A 13,821-nucleotide genomic window follows, 5' to 3' on the forward strand; every position below is an offset into this window, starting at 1 on the left:
TGCACCCAAGAGCAATGTTTTCTCTTGTTGCTTGCTTTCAGCATGGTTTCTAAATCAAAGAGTTTATCATTTGAGATCACTGGGGATGGAAACCTTCCACAAGTTACCATTGCTCGCCCTGTACTTCGCAATAAAAAAGGGAACCCGCTTCTCCTCTTTAAGAAACTTCTGTTGGGCAATACAGAGAAGCTCCCTCTTGTCCTTAAGAACAGTGGCAGTATCCTGGTCCAGGTAATTAATTGCTGGGAATGGCAAATGTGGAGGTATTAACAGCAAACAAAAATGATAGAGCAGTGCTGTTGGGCGGGATGCTCATTTCCCTCTGGCTGGCCACGCTGAATCGATCACCTGTTTCTTGCACTTGTTGCTTTCAGTGGCTTCCACCACTCAGCTCTTGCAGAGACTCACCAGCATCATCAAGAAACAGGGCAGCTTCGAAAGAGGCCAGAGTGGGAACACTCTAGTAAGGGCAAGGGTGACTGGAATGGGAGTGGCTGAAAGAAAGTCCAGATGCTTCGGAGGGAGGTGATTTTGTAGCAAGTTTGTTGAGTCTATGGGTGCTCTTGGAATTTTGTGAAAGGGACCAATTACAAAATGGCTGCCGCAGAGCAGGGGGAGCAATTGCAACATGTTGTGCAGTCCTAAGCCAAGTAACTGTTCTATGATGAGGGAAGATATTTCTGAATGGGTGCTCCTTTCAGACCCAAAGCTAATACTTTTTGGGCTCTTCTGAAGTACCACCTGCTCCAGGTGGAAGCTGAAGCTTTCCTACAATTGAAGTAGATCCCCCAACCTTGGAAATCAGTTTCCCCCAGATGAAATGGAAGCTTTGGCGGGTGGACTCTATGGCATCATATCCCTGCTGAGCTCCTTTTCCTCCACAAACTCTACCCTCCCTAAGCTCTGTCCCCCAAATCTGTAGGAATTTCCAGTCCAGAGATGAAAACTCTTAACAAGGTTGAGGTTAGGCATTGGCTGCTTACTTTGGGGAGAGAAGCTTTTGGGGAGAGAAGAAGAATGAAATTGCTGAGCAGTCGGGTTAGAACGGATAAAAGGAGGTACTTCTTCACCCAAAGGGTGATTAACATGTGGAATTCACTGCCACAGGAGGTGGTGGCGGCTACAGGCATAGCCAGCTTCAAGAAGGGGTTAGATAAAAATATGGAGCAGAGGTCCATCAGTGGCTATTAGCCACAGTGTGTATATATATGTATATATATAAATTATTGGCCACTGTGTGATACAGAGTGTTGGACTGGATGGGCCATTGGCCTGATCCAACATGGCTTCTCTTATGTTCTTATGTTCTTTGGAGAAGCAGCAAGTAGGCACCAGGAAACAGATCAGTGGACACTATGCCATCCATGGGGAAATCACCTTTTTATATACACTTTTTAATTAGCATTCTAAAATGCTCTCCTGGGAGCACCCCTGTCTTGCTATTCTCCTCTTGTTTCCTTTCCTAGCTGCATCTTGATATGTTAGATGAACATGGAGCTTTCATGCTGAATCCTAAGCCAAGCACCAGCTGCATTTATGTGTCTCAGGGTGAAGAGAATGAATCCAGTGAGGGAGGTAAACACAACTGCCATGGCATATGAGCACTATCTGCTGAACCTTGTAGTGTGAAATGGGGGCTAAGTGTAGCAGCTGTCACTTTTTAGCACCCCTGTCCAGAACACCATTTATCAGAAGTAGACTGCACAAAAATGTCTGCAGAGGAATAATATGCAATCTCTTTGGTTAGGGGTCAGTATCCTCTTGAAGAGCCAAGCTGCATCAAAATCCTGATCACACAATCAACAAAGAGCCAATATTAAAAAGTCCATTTGCATAACTGAAAATGTGCAGTTTAATATTACTGATAATTAACGTGTTGATTACAAATCCATAAAGTTTCATGTCCTTTATTCAGAAGTTGCACATATGAGTTCTCACAATAAATGTACACAGGGGCACCCTGCAGAGCTGTTTTAGCGCAGTGGAATAATTCTACACATGGTTTGTGCTTGGATTACTGGCAGCCGTTCACCTTTCTGTGAAGCAGCTCTAAGAAGCTCTTTTATGCCTTAAATATATTTGCCTGCAATTCTTTTTATGTACCAACTACTCTAGCATTCCACCTATTCCAAAGTACCATAACTCGAGGGTGTCAAATGACTAGCCTGCACAGGTCTTTAATCAGGCTCCCAGGGCTCTTTTCTCCCCGCTCCCGTCCTCACCATTTGAGGCTGATGAAGTTTCCTTCTCTTACAGTTCCCTGCCTTTTCTGCCTTGTCTTTGCAGGCTGCAGCACAGACAAAGCTGCAAAAGAAAACTTGGAATGGGCTCTCCATCAAAGCTGTGGGGTGAACATGGAGTGGATTTTCTGTTAAGGTCTCTGTGCCCAAATAGATAGGGCCAAGGGGCCTTGATGGAAGATCCATTCCACATTTCCCTTGCAGCTTTGTCTGTGCTGCAATGTGTTTCAAGTTCCTATATAGACAGCTGAAGCTCAGGCTTCCTGGAGTTGTGTCCTTGCAAATAAAGGATTGGTGCCTTGAGCCAGCTTGTCTCTGGTCAATGGACCTGACCTAGTGAGTACTCTAACCTGGGAACCTACAGCCAAAGGGGGATATTATACTAGAGAGCAATTGCCAATCTGAGTAGACCCACTGGGTAGGGGGGTAGAAGCTTGCAATGCCATTTCATTATTTTCCCAGGCTCAGAGCATTTTATATTTTTAGTTTCTGCTGTGATCCTTGTGCTTTTTCTTGATGTTTTATTTTAAAAACTGCATTGCCAAATACCACTATTTCCCCCACCTTTCTGTTTTAAATAAAATCTTGCAAGAATTTTAAGCATGTTTGTATTTTAAGTTAAAAAATAATATCTTTAATTGTACTTGTGTCCTTTATAAAGTTTATATCTCCGCTACCTCACATTACATTTTATGACCACATGACCACCCCCACAAAGTCCCATTTGTGTTAGATCCGGCCCTCCTAACAAATGGGTTTGACACCCCTGCATAACTGAAAGATTTAATTTTCTTTTAAAGAGTCAGATTTGGTTCCAAACAGAGATATATTTGGCTCTAGAGCTGTAGGTTGCAACCCCCTATCTTTTTAGGCAAAAATTTAATCCACTCTTGGAAGGCTTTGCTTTCCTGTTGCCCCAATTGAGGGTCATTATTCCATAGCATATGGGTGAAAAGTCCTTTCTAGCCCCTAATGGTTGCATTGCTGCTCTGGTCCTGTTCTTTATAGGCAGGAAACCTCACACAGCCTCCCTAGTCCTGCACAATGGGGAGTCAGCTGAGTTTGATGTGATTTTCCAACCCAATGTGATCCAACAAATCGAAGCACTGATCCATCTCTCCATCATGGACAACCAGTATGAGGAGACTACCATCCAGATGATAGGTGAAGGCTACCAGGATGATATCACACTGGACAACATAACCAGTTTGATGGCAGAGGGTGATGGAGAGAACACTGAAAGGCACCTGGAAGAGGACATAGCAGAGGGTGAGTAAAAAGGAAAAGGGGTCAGGTAACCAACAACATTGTGATAGTTCTGCCAATACAGTATTGGGAATAAAAGTGCTGATGCTGAATGCACAGAGACTCTGTTGATCCCTGAATATTTAATTATGGATGAGATGGATAACGTGGCATGTCCTACCAAGATCTGTTGAGGTAAAGGGTGGGAGCAAGGCAGATCTCTCCCACTGCCCACCAGGTTTCGTGGTGTAGCCTAGACTCCATGCTCAAGGAAAGGGGAGCTGCTGTGATCTATTGGGCTTCTGTTGCCCCTCACCTGATGCCTTAACCTTCAAGAGTTCCGATATTGATTTAGGTACTTGCCATTGGGTATATGCCAATGTTCCTTTTAAGCTCTACAACGTTGTGAGCAGAAATTCTACCTCATGAAAAGGCTAGTAGCATTAAGTTGTGAGCGAGGTTATATTTAACTATCACATAAATTAATTTTTTTGATTACTTCCATAACCTAGTAAAAATTTCAGAATAAATTTTAAGAATAATAACAACTGTATAAGAGAAAACAGAATCAAATCTCACCCACCTCTTTCCACGTTATGTGTAGACCTGGCTTGCCCACCCCAGTCCACTGTAGTGGTAGACCTGGCCTTAGGCCACTGCTCTGCAATGAACCTCAGAAAACATACCTGCACTTAAGGTGGGGGAAAACTCCTGCAGTCTGCTTTGGGTTTTTTTCGTGAACTATGACAACCAGCATTACAGGTCAAGTATAACAGAGGAGGAACAATCGCTGTCAGAACCCTGCCTAACCTAACAAACAGGAAGTTGCTTAAATGTTATCAACCTGCCCAAACTACTTATTTATTCAAATATTTATATCCTACTTTTCCCTGTGACTCAAGTTAGTTTACAAATCATAATGAAAAGCATAATAGAGGTGTACAAAAAAAAAAAATCAATCCCTCCTAGCTCCATTGTAGCCTATGGGGACCATTATAGTCAACGGGGCCTGAAGGCTATATTGAAGAACCAATCTGAGGGTATCTGGGGGGCCTGTTTTTTTTAGGTAGAGGCACCATATTTGTGGCATAGCTGCTGATGTCTCTCCTCAAAAACATCCCCAAGTTTCAAAAAGATTGGACTAGGGGGTTCAGAAGGAGGTGCCCCATCCTCCATAGTTTCCAATCGGCTGAAGCAGTATCTGTGAGCAGAAGTGGAAATTTGTGAGCAGCCTCTTAAAATTTGTGCACTAGTGCCCCCAGCGCAGCTTAAAGGGAACTATGCATGGGACCTTTAGTGGTTGTGGGGACGACTGCTTGGTTACATGGCATTTAGTTTATCTTGCAGGCTGCACCTTGTTTCTCATGTGGTTTATCATCTATATGAAACAGCTGGGAGAGATTGTCCAGGGATCTGGACTGACCTATCATAATTATGCAGAAGATACACAGCTCCTAATTTGCCTTGTCAGCAGAGGCTGTGCTAGTGAACTTTCTGAAGTAGTGTCTAAACTGGATAACAAACTGGATGTCGGTAAACTGAAGCTCAGTCCAGACATCTGAATGCTTGGCCGTTTCCCCCATAGGTGCCAGACTGATGGATTGTATCCAATTTGGGGACTGTTACATTGGAAAGGTCTATCAAACAACGTTCACAATCACCAATCACAGCAAGTCAGATGTGATGAGATTTGAATGGCCCACTTGGGGCCCACTTCAGTTCTCTCCACAGGTATGTAGCAGCCCATTCCTCTTTTCCTGTTCTCCTGTATAGTCAAAGAGCTCACAGTATTTTGGAAGAGTAGGTGGGATGGTACAATAATTGGTGTTTAACTTTCTAGTGTTCCCTGGATGTTTCTTTTTTAAGGGTCGTGGAGACCTTCTTCATTCATAAACGCAGAAGTGTGGGAGCAACTTCCCTTTGGTACAGTCTCAAGTTACTTGTGGATGCAATGATGCAACCATCACAGCTCTTGCAATCAGTTCTGCCATCAGGATTCCTTATTGCAATCTTCTGTGGGTTCAAATATAAGAACATGTGTGCTGAATTAGACCCAAAGACCTTCTAGTCCAGCATCCTCCTTGACACAGTGGTGAACCAGGCACCCCTGGAAGGCTCACAGTCATTGCACAGATGCTCCCCCAACATTCTGAGGGTTACACTAATTTAGTCATCATGGCTAATAGCTAGCACCCTATTATTAACAATATCACAGGCCTTCATGTAGTAGTGTTTGCGTACCATGCTATGACGCTAAATGTAATTTTTCCCATCCAGACACCATTTTGTGACTGACTAGGGTTGCCAATTCCCAGGTGGGGGCAGGGGATCCCCCGGTTTGGAGACCCTCCCCCCGCTTCAGGGTCATCAGAAAGCGGGGGGAGGGGAGGGAAATGTCTGCTGGGAACTCTGTTATTCCCTATGGGGATTTATTCCCATAGAAAATCATGGAGAATCGATCCGCGGGTATCTGGGGCTCTGGGGGGGCTGTTTTTTGGGGTAGAGGCACCAAATTTTCAGTATAGCATCTAGTGCCTCTCCCCAAAATACCCCCCAAGTTTCAAAAAGATTGGAGCAGGGGGTCCAATTCTATGAGCCCCAAAAGAAGGTGCCCCTATCCTTCATTATTTCCTATGGAAGGAAGGAATTGAAAAGGTGTGCCATCTCTTTAAATGTGATGGCCAGAACTCCCTTTGGAGTTCAATTATGCTTGTCACAGCCTTGATCTTGGCTCCACCCCTAATGTCTTCTGGCTCCACCCCCAAAGTCTCCTGGCTCCACCCCCAAAGTCCCCTGATATTTCTTGAATTGGACTTGGCAACCGTATGACTGACTTTGCCTATCAAACTGCCATCTTTGTGAACTGTAGCTCCAAATGGGATGGGGAAGGAATAATATGGTACAGTGTATGAGATGCAAGGAAGAACAAGGCTGTACAGTAGGAACAGGAATGAGGAGAAGGAGGCAGAAAGAAAGGAAAAGCAACCCAGCAGAGGAAAAAGAGATAGAGGGAGAAAGGAGAAAGAGGGAGGGATTGAGGCAGAGCAGATACCTGCAGAAAGTGGGAAAGGATTGTTTTTTTATTTGCTCCCAATCAGCTCCATGCTTAAGAAGCAGGGCTGGCCCTAGGGTGCATGGCTCCCCAGGCAGATCAGCCACCCACCACCCCCTCCATGGTACCAGCCCTCAGGCTGCCTCCTCCCCTCTTGTGCTCCGCCCCCACCCCCTGCCCCCCATGGAAGACGCTCAGGGAGCAATAGAGAGGCTGTACACTGGCCAGGAGCCATCCCTGCCCCTCTCTGAGGGCTCCTGGTTGACACTCAGTTTCTGTATCGCTCCCTGAGCGTCTGACGATGCTCAGGGAGTGATACAGAGGCTGTGCACCAGCCAGGAGCCCTCACAGGGCAAAATTCAGGCATTTGCCTATGGTGCCAGGCTGGAAGGGCCCAATTTGGCACCCTCCCCAGCCCGGCACCTTAGGCAAATGCCTAATTTGCCTAGTGAGAGGGCCGGCCCTGTTAAGAAGCTTCCATATAGGGCTGAATTGAAGGGGCGTATAAAGAGCAAGCAAAACAAAAACAAAACTATCTGAAATGTTTTATTTGTCATTTGTCATATTTCTACTACCTGATGCTATTCAGTGCAGGGATTTTATGGTGTCTCCTCCAGGGAGCTGTGGCAAATTATTACTCTTCAACCTGGATTATTTTGCTGAGAAGTTCCAGAATATTATCTACTCTGGGTTACCTGTAGGGACTGAAAACACTTCTGGCATAGACCTTGTACATGCTCATTGCTTACTGGCAACTAAATTTATTCTGATGTGCAGGTTTGTGGTGCATGCACAGCCTGAATGTTTGGTATCTGTATCTGGCTCACAGGCTGAGATGTCAGCATGACTGGAGGGAGATCTCATAGGAAGGCTGGACTGTCATGGGATAAAGTTGCCAACATTCAGCGGGGGGCCTGGAGATCTCCCAGAATTAAAACCGATCTCCAGACTACAAAGATCAGTTCCCCTGGAGAAAGTGGCTGCTTTGGAAAATGGACCTGCTGAGGTCCCCCCACAAACTCTACCCTCCCCAGGCTCCATCCCCCCCCATCTCCAGGAATTTCCCAGTCTGGAGCTGGCATCCCTTTGGATGAGAACATCATCTAACTTTCAGCAACACTGAATGAATCCGTGGTGAAGTGCAAGGGTTTTTTTTTTTAAGTTGCATTGTGTATTTATTGCTTGTTGTTACCCGCCCTGAGCCTGCTTGCAGGGGAGGACAGGCTATAAGCCAAACAAATAATATACCCTTGTTCTGCCATCATGCGGCTCATGATGATAAACATTCCTGCTTTATTCTCACATCCAATATCATGCCAGAGACTGATGCTCTGCTTTCATTCCCTGCCCTAGGTTGGCCATCTCCATGCAGGATGCTCCAAACATACCATCCTGACCTTGAAATCCAGCATGCCCATCACCTTCAAGGCTCAGCCCATCAAGTGCAAGGTTTGCAAGATTGCCTTCCAGCCGCCTGCTGAGCAGGTGCCCGATTGGGATGATTGCATGCACACCGTCAAGTGGGTTGACATTTCAAAGACAGCCCCGGCCACACGCCCATCTAAGAAGAAGGTGAGGAATAAAGATGCGAGAAAACAATCTTCAGACCAGCCAGCTAGGCCTCCAGAAGACTGGGAGTCTGGGCTCATGATTGCTTGTTTGTTTACTCCACCTTTCTCACAGGGACTCAAGGCAGGTTACACATAGTGAGTCAGTGTAATCAACAAAATGTGACTTTCAATAATTGATGCATTAGGATTTTTAGAAGTCTGGAACCACAGAAAGAACTGAGGCACAGCATAAATATACACATGACACATTAAGCAGTACAGAAGTTACATAAATAGGATTCTGCTTTACAGTAAGCTATACACTGCAGTATAGACCCCACAGTCCCTAATAATCTATCCAAGCGAGTTTGTAAAACCATTTTGTCCAGCACAACTCTGTTACCTCTTGAATACTTCGGTTTGTGGAAAGCCAGGAGACAGGGAGTTTTCCTGACCATAGCTCTGGCAGAGGTTATCCTTGAAAGGGCAGCTGCTGTGAGAATCCTCTCAGCCCCACCCACCTCACAGGGTGTCTGTTGTGGGGGAGGAAGATAAAGGAGATTATGAGCCGCTCTAAAACTCTGAGATAAGGAGTGAAAGGCGGGATATAAATCCAATATCTTCTTCTTCTTCTGACCTCCTCAGGTAGGGTCATTCCACAAGGCTGGAGCCACAAGTGAGAGAGCACGTGTATGGACAGTTATTGATTTTGCCCATTCGCAACCTGGCATCTGCAGAAGCCCCTGTTGACTCGAGCAAAGTTGTTGCGGCAGAGCATAGTCCTGTAACTAAGAGGTGCCAAGGCCATGAAGGGCTTTGTATAATACTTTGAACTGAGCCTGGTAACAGGTGGGCAGCCAAGGGAGCATCTGCAGAATGGGAGTAACTAACATGCTCCATATAGCTCTTGTTAATAGCCAAGCTGCGGCATTTGGACCATTTAGCTGGGCCCCTAAGAAAGGAATAATGGGTGGTGAAGGGGAATAAAAGAATACTACCTTTTCTGTGGACGACCTTATTTAAATGCCATACTGCTACACCCAGAAGGAGCGATTGGATTGTCCCTTGAGGATTCACATTGAAGCGGGGAGGAGCTAGATTCAAGTCCAGTAGTACCTTAGAGACCAACAAGATTTTTGGAGTATAAAATCTGTCTCCATGATGGGGGGTGGGGAGAATGACTTCAAAATACTCCCCCCCCCCAAATCCACAGACACTCAAATCTTCCTTTCCATGATTTTGTACCCTTTAAGGCAGGGGTGTCGAACTCATTTGTTATGAGGGCTGGATCTGGCATAAATGAGACCTTGTTGGGCCGAGCCATGTCAGGCCGGGCCATATGTGTACCTGTTAGGTAGCAGATATATAAACTTTATAAAGGACACAGACAAACACATAGATTAAAAAAACCTTTAAAACATGCTCAAAACATTAACATTTTTTGGTCTTAAAGGTGCTTTCTTTGTATCTCTCCAATGGGATCCAGGTAACTGGGCAAAGGAAGCTCTGTCTCTTTCCTTCCTTCCTTCCTTCCCCAGGGGACCAGGTGGGGGAGCCTCAGGCAATATAAGGAAGAGAGGCTTGGCTCAGTAGCTCTGCTGTGCAATTGAGAGAGCAAAGGAGGAGCCTCAGCCAATGGAGAAAATAGAGACTTTGCTCTGTAGTTCCTGTGTGACTGAGCAAGCCTTGCAAAACAAGCTATTAGGGAGAAGGAAGCAGATGACAGCCAATTGTTGGGGGGCTGATAGGAGCCCTCCGAGGGCCTGATTCGGCCCCTGGGCCACATGTTTGACACCCTGCTTTGAGGGCCTTGAGCAGTAAGATTTCTCCATTCTGGAAGATCTGGGATGTCATCAATATTTGTGGTAGGATTTGCAAATAAAGAAACAGAAACTGAGAATAAGGAACCCAACTTCATCTTGTAGAACAGCTTATTCTGTATGGAGCCCAAGGCAATATGCACCACCACCCCCCGTCACCCCCAACAACTCAGTGAGTTCCATTTGCTGAGCAGGAAATTGAAACCAAGTGCCCCTTTTATGAGTCCAACACTTTTAGATGGTACACCATACTGGGCAATTCTAAGATCTTCTCTGGGCTGCTTGTGATTGTCCATTCCTCTGCTCTTGGTCTAGGTGATAGAGACTGACCCTGAGCCTGTTCACACTGTTGTGGAAGACAGTGGACGAGAGCTGGAGCTTCAGGTCAGCGCCACCATTGATTACGCCCAGTATAAGATGGAGGTGGACCCTGTGCACTTCAAGGAGACACTGCTCTTCCAAACGCGAGTGTTCAAGTAAGTCGGAAGCACATAGAAACTTCCTCAGAGGCTGCCTTCATGCATTTCCCCCTTGATTTGAAGGTGGGTTTTCTAGGCTGCCAACAAGGGTATATTTCAATGGAACTCACTGTATTTCTTTCATCCTTTGAGGTAAGCACTGCTGCCTCCACCCATATGTGCACAACACACACCCCTACCAACCTATGTGTGATTCCACTGAAGCCATTTCTCTTGTGACTCTCACTGTGCTTTAGGTTGCTTTGTGTTTTTTTCCCCCAAGCCTTCAAAGTACTGCTCATTGGTGTAACCAAGCAAAACTATATTTGTCAATTTGTTTGTTTAAGTTAAACCATTTTTTTTAAATCTGCAAAGCTGCTCTGCAGAGGGCACTTGTGATATCAAAAGCATCGGCTCATTAGTGCTCTGTTCAGTTTGGTTCAGGTGTGACCAGCAGAACCGGTGGTACTTGAATCCAACTCCAAGGAGGATGAAGCCCCCTTTGGGGAGGGTGCTTTTGTTTATGCACCACTGTAGGCAACCTAATTCTGTGTTTTAAAAAGTTAATTTCTCACCTTCTTTCTTCCTGTGTTATGGCACTACCAGATTGGAACTTTTCAATACCGGGAATGTACAGCTGGAATACTTCTGGAAAGTGGTCATGGAGGACAGCGGGAGGGCAGTCAACTTTGCTAAGGAGCTTTTGCCAACAAGCCCAGAAGGTATAACAGCTGTCTTTTAGCATACTTCTTACCCACCAATATTCCACTACTTTGGGAACTTCAGAGCCCTCTGTTGCTTTGTGAGGGTCTCCTCAGAGTCTTCAATTTGTGGTGTTAACCCAGCTGCTTCTGACACCTTGTTTGTTTCTTAAAACATTCTCCCCTCTATTGTATCCTACCAACAACCCTTTGAGATAGGGTAGGCTGAGAATACCGAGCCCCGTGGCGCAGAGTGGTAAGCTGCACTACCGCAGGCCAAGCTCTGCTCATGACCTGAGTTTGATCCTGGCGGAAGCTGGGTTCAGGTAGCCAGCTAAAGGTTGACTCAGCCTTCCATCTTTCCGAGGTCAGTAAAATGAGTTTCCAGCTTGCTGGGGGTAAAGTATAGATGACTGGGGAAAGCAATGACAAACCACCCCGTAAAAAGTCTGTCAAGAAAATGTCATGATGTGACATCACCCCATGGATTGGTAATGACTCAGTGCTTGCACAGGGGACTACCTTTACCTTTTATCTTTTTAGGCTGAGAATATGTGACCATTCCAAGGTAACCTAGCAAGATTCTATGGGAGAATGGAGATTTAAACCTGTCACCAATAGATTTGCCAGGTTCTCATGTCTTACTGGCAAGGGGGTGGGACAGAGCTTTCTGGGAGGAGGGAGGGGCTCCACCCCAAACAGTGTCACCATGTGATGTCACACATGACATCATGTCAGTGATGTTATGCTGCATGTTCTGATTTGAGGACAAAACTCTATGGTAAGTTTGTCCTTAAACGAGAGGATCCCTGCATGACATCGCCAACATGATGATGTCACTTCCATGTGGCATCATCATATCAGTGATGTTGAGGGTGGTGTTTCTCCTGCTGGCCAACTGGCTGGTGGCTGGAAGGAGCATGTGAAATCGGGGTATCCCGCACTCTCACCTGGGGACTGGCAACCCTAGTCACCAAGATCCTAGTCTGAAACTCAGACTACTGCACTGTGCTGGCCACATGACCCTCTCTCTTCTTTTCAGATCCTTCTGGACATACATTTCACATTTAGAGCGTGTTGGAGGGGTGGGAAGCAGGGCCAGTAATATTTCCTATGCATGCTTTTGAGATCCCTTACAGAAGAGTCTGAAAACTGGTCCAAATTTCTGCTTTCCATGTCAAGTGCCTGCTACTGCCCCCATCAGAAAGAAGGCACACTGGCTATGGTAAACTTGTACCAGAGTCCCAGAAAGATGACTTTCTTGGCAGATGGGATTTGCTTTACACATGATGGAAGGGAGGGTGGTGGTGGTAGATAAATGAAAGGTGTTCAGATCACTCAGCAGCATTCATTTACAAGAAATGACTGTTTCAACAGACTTTTCCTTCCCCACAGGGGAACTTCCATCTGCTCCATCGGGTCTTTCCGTCAAGTCCCAGTTCAGCCGACCACTTAGCCAGCTAGGGAGTGTTTTGGAGAGCTTTTCTTCCTACCTGCTCCCAACAACACCCGGCCCCCCATTCTACATGGAGCCCAGTTCTGGTATCATCCCCGCTGGGAGTTCCCAGGTCCTCCACGTGAAATTCTCTCCTCAGGAACTTGGAGAGTTTGAAGGTCGCCTTCTCTGCAGGTAAACAGGCATCATGTAAGTGGCAACATGGGGGAGAATGTGGGTGGCAAGTTTAAACTTTTCATCTGCTCATGTTTTATGGCACAAGCCTGCCCAGCCTTGACGCAGAAGAGAAGTGGAATCGAGTGAATTTGATTTGGGTTTATTGCTGTTGTAACGTGTGATAATTCCACTGGGGCAGCCATGCTAGTCTGTTGTGGCAAGACAAAACAGAAACCCAGTGGAACCTTAAAAACGTGCTTCTTCAGATACAATAGTAGAAACAAAACACCCTTATTACAGGAAATTACAGAAGGGGAGGAGGAAAGAGAGGCCTAATATAAATTGTGCCAAGAGAGGCCTAATATAATCACACTTGATTCACTATCCTTATTTATCATATGAAAAGGGAACATAGTATATAAGCAGATAGGTGGGATGTCCCAGAAGCCATTTGGCATTTCCTTGATACTGCCGGACTTTTTTCTTCTCAGCATTTGTAACCTGAAGCCTGAAGAGGAAGGCCCAGTGGTGACTGTAAAGGGGAAGAGCCTCCTCCCCTATTGCCATTTTGAGCTGGAAGAGTCGGATTACATCACTGCAAACAGACGCAATTCAGACCTGCGAGGACCTGGGGGAGCAGCCCTGGATCTGAGCACAAAAGTGATTGAATTCAAATCGCTAGGAGTGCACATCAGAAATACCAAGTGAGCATCTGTTGGCATTCTATTCCAGCGTTTGACTTGGAAAATCCATTGACATACTGGGTGATTCTCACCAGCTAGAGAAGCCAAACTGGCTTTGGCTAGCTCAACTGAGGTGTCACCCAATTTCAGACCTGAGGTCAAAGTTTGTGGGACTGGAGCAGCAATTTATTGCAGTTCTGTCTTTTCTCTTTCATTGCACACTTTTTTTTGTTGTGTTTGACATTCCCTAGTGATTATTCCTTTCTGGCCAGTATTTTTGCTGTTGTTTTTATCTTTTGTGCTTTGTTTTTAACTTGTTTTAATTATGTATTTCCATGTTGGTTTGAATGGATTTTAAGATGACATTTTAATGTGTATGTTTTAATTTGATGCCTGCCTTGGTGGCCCCCCGAGGGCGGAAAAGTAGGGTAAAATTCTTGTAAATAAGCAAATAAGAGTG

General features: G+C 45.6%; 1 protein-coding gene across 1 annotated transcript in view; it reads left to right on the plus strand.

Annotated features, from left to right (window-relative positions):
* HYDIN (HYDIN axonemal central pair apparatus protein) overlaps positions 1-13,821 on the plus strand; it is a 234,138-nt gene that overhangs the window by 190,664 nt on the left and 29,653 nt on the right. The window contains 9 exon segments of the mRNA XM_060253816.1: positions 42-231; positions 1,467-1,575; positions 3,249-3,513; positions 5,078-5,216; positions 7,891-8,109; positions 10,223-10,383; positions 10,972-11,087; positions 12,462-12,696; positions 13,170-13,382. Of these exon segments, the coding sequence (XP_060109799.1) occupies positions 42-231; positions 1,467-1,575; positions 3,249-3,513; positions 5,078-5,216; positions 7,891-8,109; positions 10,223-10,383; positions 10,972-11,087; positions 12,462-12,696; positions 13,170-13,382 (1,647 nt within the window).

Source organism: Heteronotia binoei, chromosome 14 (assembly GCF_032191835.1).
Source record: "Heteronotia binoei isolate CCM8104 ecotype False Entrance Well chromosome 14, APGP_CSIRO_Hbin_v1, whole genome shotgun sequence".
NCBI lineage: Eukaryota > Metazoa > Chordata > Lepidosauria > Squamata > Gekkonidae > Heteronotia > Heteronotia binoei.